Below are 9,795 nucleotides of genomic sequence, written 5' to 3'. Positions count from 1 at the left end.
GAGTAACTTTTTTTTTTTTTTTTTTTTTTTTTTCTGACATTATTTATTGCCAGTTCGCAAGGGCAGAATAGAAGTTTTCCCTCTGTTATGATAAAAGGAGCCCAATACTGGTCTCTTCATCTCTTTGGATGCTTACTAGGATTAGATGCATGAAAATTTAAAAATGAATAGGGAGGCAGGAAAAACAAAGAAATAGTTAAAAGGGAAAGAAAGTAAGACTGACAGAAACCTATGTAAGGGAAATATAGACTGTTTGTAGATGTATCTTGTTCCGTAAGCAATCCATATGTCATGCTTCATGTCCTTTATGTAACAGAGGGATACAATGTCAGTACAATTTGTACACTGATGTCAACATGGTAAAAGTAGTGCAGTACATAAACAAAATGATCCCACACGACCAGCTGAGTCGGATTTCTAATTCAACACAGAGAGCTAAGATGACCTGTTCATTTCCTGACACAAAGGATGATGAGGTTCTGGGTGCCAGTTTCACACCAGAATATAAGTGAATCATTCAAACATTCATAGACTATCAAAATCACATTTACAGTATTGTAACAATAGTATCAACTAAAAATGACAATTTAATCGCAATGCACTGAGAGTCATGAGCCTTGAGCACTCCTTAAGTAGGTTAATGTTGCACACTGAAGACTCCTCAAAGTAAAGGAAATAATATTCTATGCAACATATTCCTTCTACTTTACTTTCTGGAAGAGTCTGTACCAAAATCAATGCTGAAGAAACTTAGGAAAAACTTAGGAAATGGAATTATGCAGAATCAGAATTGTAGTTCTTAAAAAGAGAAGCTTAAAAAGACTTATGAAGAGATGTGATTATCTCACTGGAATTCATAATTACTAGAAATTATCTGAAGTACAGGGACAGGGGTGAGATTACCAGTTGGATGCATGTCAACCCAGAAAGTGTGTCTATGCCACACATGCTGTGCTTAAAATCTTCTTATGAGCAAAGAGGGGACCACATCTTATATTTGAAGCCAAGATTTTATTGTTTGTCTAATTTAAAGATTCAACAGTATAACCAAAGTGCAGCAAACAATTAATGTTATTAGCCCGGACAGAGTCTACATTATCTATTTAATAAAAAATAAATCTCATCCAAGTTACACTAAAAAACCTTTCTAGTATCTATGGCTTTTTCTCTGGGTTCATCCACCCCTTCACTACTGCTCTGGGTCCTAATGTCAGTGGTTATAGTCTGTGGGAGGGGTGTTACAGGAAGTTGTCAACTTGACAGATTTGCTGGAAGCAGTGTGATGTTCATGGTAGGGGACTTTTCCTCTTCTTTGCAAGCCAGATGTGATGTTGATGGCTACTTCCTCCTTGCTCTAGGAGCCACTTGTTAAACATAAAAATGCTTGTCTGTGTATTCTGCACTCTGCTTTTTCTTCACTGGCTTGCAACTATGTTCCATTTGTCTTTATATGGTGGCGTTTGCATATGCAAACTCACTTGCTCTTTGTCCTTTTTTTTTAATCCCTAAAACTCCAGCTCCTAAGTCTGCAGTACTATCACTGGTGAGTGAGCCCTGGAGCCTCCAGTAACATCTTATGTCCAAACCTTCAAGATACTGCTATTGTACCATACCTTTACTTCTTTATGCATCAGTGGACTAGAGTCATAGACAGTTCATTCTCTACAGTAGAATTACTTGATATTCCTATTTATATCAAAACTTTTAGCAATAGGCATTACACCACACAATTATACAAAGCTACACAAAACTAAAACAAATGAGTAACAGCCACCTGGTCATTAGACAACTGCTGCTACAGCTGAACAAGCCAACAAAAAGCTCCAGCAAGCTGAGACAAGACCAGACAAAACCTGACAAGCCCTGAGACCTGTGTTAACTTAATACAAAGCCTGTGGCCTGTTACCAGCAATGGCAAGGCTGCATTTACTAGGATATGGTGATAAGAAGTGCACTATAAGAAGTAGAAGTGATAACAAGGAATCCAGGCTTTTATTATTTTCTTTTACAATTTAATGATTATTTTTGCTCCTTTGAAACGTATAGTACTTAGACTGAGAGTTAGAGTGACAGCTTCAAACTGTTGAAGGTGGCTTTTCTTTTTCTCATCATTCTCTGCTCATGGGATCAATATGATTTCTAGCTAAGAGAAGAACTGCAACGTGAATTACCATAATTCACAGTTATGATTTGGGAAGTTAAAGGCTCGGGAGCCCAGCTTCCTGCTGCATTCTAGAGCTTCCAGAACATCAGGAATACGGCTAATAATAATAATTGAAGGCACTTCCTCATTTTCCCATCATTCATGGATTGAGGGCTTAACCTGATTTTTAGCCTAGAGTAGGCTTATGGTGAGGAATATGTTTACTGCCTGGAACAGTGCATACTTGCATGCAGGTTCTTGCTGCAGCTTGGAGGTTATGCGTCTCCTCCTTTGCTCATTCCTTGTTGGCTCCTGCTATGTCACTTAAATCTAGCCTTTGGATTCAAGATATAATGAAGGTCACACATAGGACCTGGCAGAGTACAGGCTGAGAAGCCTTCATCCCACTGTGTCTTGCATGGCTTTTCAACTCGTAAGACATTATGTTTTTTCTTCAATTTCACTTTTCATTCTTTTGTTTTGTTTCTTGTACTAACATTGTCAATCATATTATTTGCTTTAGCATTCTGACTGAGAGCACTTTTGTTTATACTTATTTTTGCTTTCGTTTGAGCTCTTTCTCACTATGATGTTCTCTAAATAGTCTCATCAGAAGACTTTGTAGATCTCTAAAATCAAACTGCCTATTGTAGTCTGTGTATTAAGTCTTGTATGTATTGGCTTTATATCTTTGATAGAAAATAATTCTTCTGAAATCATTTTTAGTCCTCTAACTCTGAGAGACTTCCAATCCCCAGTACTGACTACCATTCCTGAGGATGTAATTTACTGTACTCAACACTAGCTCTATGATATGCCCTCTATAATGCACCATGATCTTGGTTATCCATGGCCATACTTTTCCAGAACTTAACCCTAGCTCAGATCCCAATCCAAATCAGAGGACAGGACAAAACTTGTGTGACAGGAACCATCAATGAATGAGGAAATAAAAAATATAATTTGGGTGATATGCACACTCTCTATTCTTATTCTGAGGGCCCTCGGACACACAGTGGAAACCTGGATTTCTAAAGCTGTGTTTTCCAAACTCTGATCTTTGCCCTGACTCTAACTCTATTCCTGTCCCTCAGACTACAGATATTCTCCTACTCTGCTGAGAGCAAATGAGTCCTGAAGTTCAGCCCCCCCACCCACCTAGAACAGCTGTTCCTTTTTTCCTGTTATTTAATGCTTTTCTTATGCAACATAGAGACAAATTTCTGGGAAGATTGTCTGGAAACCCATGGCTATCTTTTCTCTGAAAGTCATGTTTCTCCATCTGGCCTCAAAGATTTCTTTCTTCATAATAAGCCTTTTCCAACAAAAATGGGAAAAGTATTTCCCTCTGTGATAACTCATAGCCTGATAATGAAGTCATTTGCACAGCTTTTTGCAGTTTTGGATTAAAGTGTCTTTCATCTGGGAAGAGCTTAGAAATGGGTGTTCTTCCTCAGCAAATGCTCAGACTATCTGCTAAAATGCAAAAAGTACACAGTAGATAACATCGTTTTCCCTCTTCCTCCTCCCCCCAAACTACAGCCTCTTTACTGTAACCCTCCTCAAGCCTGAATTCTGGCTTTTCCTGGGAAGTTTGGCAGAGTTCAGGTGAACACTGGCCTAAAAGCAGGGTTAGGCATCAACGGTAAGTGCACGTTACTGCAGATCTGCTGCTGGTGACTGCGCATCGGTGCCCGAATTCAGATACTCAGTGACTCCACAAGTTGGGCAACACTTAATGAATCCAGGCACTTAACAGATTAGCCAGTCTTGAAGAGTGAGTGATCCTGCTTGCTGTCTGGGGCAATCAGTCTCTAGTGGGGTATAGGCTTACTGCAGTAACAGTTTTATTTAGGAATGTTATGTTCCTTTACTCTGCATTCATCTGAAGGACATTAGGTTTGGTGAGCGCACCACATTTGCACTCCAAGGCATTAAATCTTCTTCTAGCTCACAACTATTTCCAGAAAAATGAAAACAAAGACTCATCATCCTCCCCAGTGGGACTGCAGGCTCCCTCCCCGCCACCTCCTCCCCACCTCCTCGAGCGCACCCAGCCCCGCGGGTGCTTCACTTGCAGGCTCCCCGGGGGAGATGCAGGCTTTGGGAGGTACAACACATTTCCGCAGGGGAAGAAGAGATACATATTCTCTCTCTGTGAGGGAAGTAAGCTCGCCACCCTGCTGCAGGTCTTGCTGAAGTCAGGCACGGGCAGGCACCGCAGCCTGCGCCCATTTGTCCCGACGAGGGCTGCTTTTCTCCAGGAGCCCAGCGCGGGCTCTCACTCCCGCTACGCCTCTCCGGCAGGCGCAAGAAGAAACCAGACGAGGCTGCCGCGGGGCGGGCGACGCCGTCGCCGCCGGGGCGGGGCGGGACTTCCCGGCCCGCCCGGGCCCGCGGCGGCCGCCGTTGGGGACGGCGGTGCCGCTGCGCCCCCTGGCGGCCGCGGGCGGCGCGCGCCGCCGCCGTTAACGGCCGCCGGCGGGCGGGAGCGTGAGGCGCGGCCCGTCACTTGCTCTGCTTCTGAAATTGCTGTTACTCACCCTGAACTCTTTGGTGGGGTTCTGTTGGCTTATTGTACTTTAAATCGGCATTTCTACATATGCCCCCGAGCAGATGTAAAAATCCTGATGAGCCTATGTAGACTTTTTGGTAGTTAATATTCCCCGGATGTTGGTTGCTGCCTGCTGGCCACCGAGGTGCGAATCAGTATTCCGCAGTAGTTGTCGATGGCGTAAATTATGTCCCTTAAGCATAAAATTAAAATGATTATTTGGGATTTAGCCTCCTGTTTGTGTTGGTCTGGCCCTAGCAAATCTTCTAAGTGCATCTGCGAACAGAGCTGGGCCCACAAGCAATCCCCTCTGTGCAGCAGTCTGCTGCTGTGGTGAACGCTGGCTCCCTGGGAGGGAAGGCTCCTCGGAGCCTCAACCGGTTGGACTCGAAGTGAAGCTCTTCTTGTAGTAAATATAAATATGCCAATGAGTTTGCACAGAAGGCAAGATGAAGTGGGGCTTTTCTTTGTTTGTCAGCAAACAGCTCCATTTTGCACAAATTGATGTTAGGTGAAGATTGTAAAGATTGTGTCTTGATGTTTCTGCTCCAGGGAGAGCCCTGCTGCTGTCACCAGGAGACCTGGCATTGCAGGCAGTGCATCTCTCACCATACACTGATTTCAGCTTCAAAGGCTCTTGGGCCATGTTTGCTACCAGATCTTGTGCCTAACAGAGTTGGAACATCTACAGGACTTTCCACGTAGAGCAAAGCACTCCAGTTACACACTTTGAACCCTGCCCTGCCCTCACAGCTTCAGCCCTTTTGGCACAGGAACCCCAGTGACACCTCCCACCTTTACTCTCCGTGGAGGATGCAAGATAGAGCTCACACTGTCATTGATTTGCCAGGAACTCATGTTCAGAAAAAAAAAAAAAAAGAAAAGGGGAATCAGGCCAGTAGTCATGTATCTAGGTATTTTGTTTCTACCAGTGGCCATTTGAACTTCTTAAAAAGCAAAGTAAGAAAAAACATCCTGTACAGTTTAATATTTATTAACTTTCAGGCTACTGAGTAAAGTCCATCCAGTTTCTTAGCCTTTTGCTTGAAGTGTGTTAAGGGAACAAAGGAAAACAATAACGTGTTTGTTCATGGATGGATTATTTTTTTAAGATCTTGGCTTTTGTTATCACAGAGTGCCATCAAGCCATCCAGAAATTAATGATGATGCCATCACAGTTGATTTTAAAGAAGTTTATTGTGGAAGTGAATCTAGAAACATTAGGAGTGTAAATTTGTTATTTTCAATACAAACAAGGAATTAATCAAGTGAAGCATTACAGATCAGGAAGTAATAAAAATCTAGACAGTAGAAATTGTTGTTGATCATCTTTCTGGCTCAGGACTGTTCCATGCATAGCTCTAGCTAAGGCTTTGTGCATATGATTTTCAAAATCAAGTGAGGAGAGACTGGCCTTTAGTCTAGCAGGTGTGAATCAAGGTGCTATTGCATAAACCAAGGCCTATCAATGCTTCTGTTAAGTTTGTCTTATTATTACTGTACTTAAATTCTGACCATTTTTCACACTTTCTCCCTCTCATATACTATTTAATTTCTACAGGTATCTATACACAGTTCACATGCAGTTTAACCAATACCAGTATCAATCTCTTTAGTCTATCTTCAGTTGTCAAACATATTCTTGGTAGGAGGTAATAATTTTCCCCATTTATTTTGTCAGTTCCGATTCAGCTAAGATTGCCTGTCCTAGTCCCTTGTATCCACTTGGGGCATCTCATGTCTTCACACCATCGAAGTCATCCCCATTGCTGGAAATCCCATCCACTGGTTTAAACCATGATCAGAAATGCTTGCTGTTAAACAGCTGATGGGAAATGAGAGAAAGACTGGTGAAGCACATTAGGAGGCACTAGTGACAAGTTTTAAGTTTTAAAATTCAGCTACATTTTCCAAGATTGTGATATTAAATGGTTTTACAGTGGGGCTTTACCTCAGGATTTGTGCTGTTTACAGTGTTTAGCATCAACTTCCTAGTTCTGCTGAGAGACCAGCACAATGTCTTTACTTACGTGGAGGGCTTGCAAGATTCTGCTATTTAGTGGTGGACTAGGTTCCTTATTATAGTGTTTTCAATAATGAGCTTAACCAGAGTATGTTCAATGCATGGTGAAATTTACATTGAAATGTTGTAAAAAAATCACCTTATTTTATCATTGTTCAAATTTCAAAAGTGAGTCTTTTTTTCAAGGCCAAATTTCAAAAATCAGTACAATAATTTTATTAACCCCCATTTCATTTGAAATTGTTAAATATTTTCAGAGTTACAATCACAGTAAACCAGGTAGATAGAGTAAAAGTGGAGCAGTTCTTCATTAGAAAGTTCTTTGCAAAGAAAATGGCTCTCTGTAACAGAGCCTCAAGAATGTGTTTTTACCACTGGGCCTGATAGGTTTACATCTGATCTATACTGGTGAGGACGACTATTTCAGTCACAGAGCACCAGACAAGCTGTCCAGCAGTGAGACTATTAATTATTAAAAAAAGGTCATTAAGTATTAAAAAAATGTTTACACTTGCCCTTATGGCATATGCAGGAATTGATAGTTGCTGTAATATTTTTTTTCTCCCTTTCTCCCTTAGGTATATTTCCAAAAAATTGCCAGCCATCTGCCTACAACTAACCATTTTTTTTTCCAAACAGGATGGCAGCTCTTTGAAGAGAACATGAATTTTATACATGTGCAGTTTATGTGTATGTGTCCCTCAGCTCTTCTACCAGAACAGTATAATATAAGATGCAGATTTGCACTGTTCTCCATCATAAACCAGTTAAGCCTAGGGTTTGCTTCTGCTGAATTAATGTAATATCATTTTTAGTTGTGAGTGTAGCATGAAAACACAAAAGTAATGAGCTGACATTATCTAGTGATACTGTTTCTTTTTTATATTATGGCTTTTTAAAGCTTTAAATATAAATAAAACTCCACTATTGAATCTCTTTTATATGCTTCCCCCCCCCCCGCCCCCACTGGAGAATGTAGCATACTGAGTTATCCCCAGCTTCCTGAGAAGTGCTGTGTACCTTCAAGTTGTATGGATTTCAGTGAGGAATTCGCTTTGATTCCAGTAGGAATTATCAGTGGTTAGCATCTCTGTGAAGCAGGAACATGTTTTTTAATCTTATGACGTGTAGAAAGTCGTTAGTGTTCTGCAATGCTCAGGCTTCAATTGACAAAGCTAACTAAAGCCCAAAACTTCAACTGACACCTAACCAGAGCCTAATTAATATTGTTTCTTCCCTACCATTTTTACTACACATTTACTACACTACTATACTGTGTGTGTCAACATGCAGGATGAGAGAGGAAGTAGACAGAGATGAAGTAAAACTGGGAGCAAGGGATTGAATGGCTAGAAAAGCCCACAGTCTTTCAGATTTTCTTTGATTATGATGTCTGTGACCGCATCAAAAACAAACTTGACATTCTGCGTATCTGTGGCGCATGTCAGATGAGAATATATCGCCTTGTCCTTCCTTATGTTCAAGTCTAGGAACTGTTTCTTGATGTAATTTCCTGCATCTTCAAATGTATTTAGTCCTATTGAAGATAATAGTAAGAGACAGAGAAGAAACTTTTTAACTTGGATTTTCTCACAGTTACTAAGAAACAGGAGTTCTTTAGGACGTTAGCTTTAGGCCTTAGGCGTGAAAGCCTTATATGTAAACTGCCTTCCCAAATTTAAATTTCAGTGCCTAAACAGAAGGCCTCATTCTGAACTGAAATGCTCACAATTGAGTAAAACAGTGTGAAATAGTTAAGATTCTTAGAGAGCAGAATGTGAGAGAAACAGAAGAAAAAATACATACAGAAGTAGGGAGATAACAGGCAGGGTTGGTGCAAGGAGAAAAGTGATTAAGAAATAAAGAAGGAAAAATAAAAAAATTAGAGGCTTATATACCCAGTCAAAACTTTTTTGCACAGTTTTCCTGGTTTTCAGTAGTACTTCCTTAGCAACAGAAGCAACAAGTCTGAATACTGATGCGGATACAGTAATTCACTGTTGGTCCAGAGCAGGATGTGAATGAGATACTCGTTGCTGAGAGCCCTTGGTGACTCCTATTTCATTTTTGAAGCTTCAGCTAGTGTAAATTGACATAGCTGCACTGAGTGTAGCACATAATGATTGACCATCCCACTGAAACACTGCACAATTTTGAGTTGCTATGTTGACGTGTCCTAGAAAAGTGAGTGGGGGGCAGCTGTATTTAGGAAGTGTACACAACCCATCTTCTAATAATATATATATTTTTAAAGTGTATGTTATTCTGGACACTCTTCATAATAAATAGATTAGTTTAATACTAAAATACTGATAGCTTTTCTTTTTTCTCCAGGACTTTATGGCACACCTTTATATATTCTCTTGCATGAACTTGAAACTGCTGCTGTTTTCTATCTCCAGTAGATACTGTGACATATAAAAAGAGGCGGACTTCCTTTATAGAGTATACTACAATTAGATACAAAAAGACTTGGATTTAGGTATGGTTATGTGAGCAACTGGCTGCTGACTTAAACTGATAATGCTGTCTGCCTTCATCAAATCTAACTTTAGCTATCTAAATATTTTAGCCTTTCTCCTCCCTATATAAGCTAATGGAAAGAAAAAAAGCATCTATAAAGAGAATTCATCCCACCATAAAGTGCATCAAGAGCAGATGCGATAAACTGGATTCTGGCAATGTCTGTCCCATTCCATTCTTTTGAGAGAAAGGCTAGTGCTTGGACAAGATGAAATATCAGTGACCTGAGTCAAATTCACCACCTTCACTGCGTGGCTGACACCCATCATTTGAACGTATTTTCTTCTGGAAATCCCAGACTTACCATTGTACTCAGGAAAGCAGATATTGAGATGAACTTTTGTTATTTTCTCTTGAAAGAGGTCTTTTTTGTTTAGAAACAGCACAATTGAAGTGGCTGCAAAGCACTTGTGGTTGCAGATGCTGTTGAACAGATGAAGGCTTTCATGCATTCTGTTCTGTTGAGATGCAAAAGGTGAGCATGAGAGTCTGACAAATCTCCTCATATGTCATTTTTACTGTTATGTTCTTTTCTAGCAAGAACCAGTACAA

General features: G+C 40.5%; 1 protein-coding gene across 1 annotated transcript in view; it reads right to left on the bottom strand.

The window, feature by feature from the left end:
- Positions 1–8,069: 8,069 nt before the first annotated feature.
- The window catches only part of GNAT3 (G protein subunit alpha transducin 3), a 30,142-nt gene continuing 28,416 nt past the window's right edge, over positions 8,070–9,795 (bottom strand). The window contains exons 7-8 of the mRNA XM_062598359.1: positions 9,548–9,701; positions 8,070–8,257 (exon numbers count right to left, since the gene is read on the bottom strand). Coding sequence (XP_062454343.1) covers positions 8,070–8,257; positions 9,548–9,701 — 342 coding nt within the window. The remainder of the gene's footprint in view (positions 8,258–9,547; positions 9,702–9,795) is intronic.

The sequence above is a fragment of the Rhea pennata genome, chromosome 1 (assembly GCF_028389875.1).
Source record: "Rhea pennata isolate bPtePen1 chromosome 1, bPtePen1.pri, whole genome shotgun sequence".
Taxonomy (NCBI): domain Eukaryota; kingdom Metazoa; phylum Chordata; class Aves; order Rheiformes; family Rheidae; genus Rhea; species Rhea pennata.
Note: the sequence above shows the minus strand (reverse complement) of the source record. Positions and strands in the feature narration are given on the sequence as shown.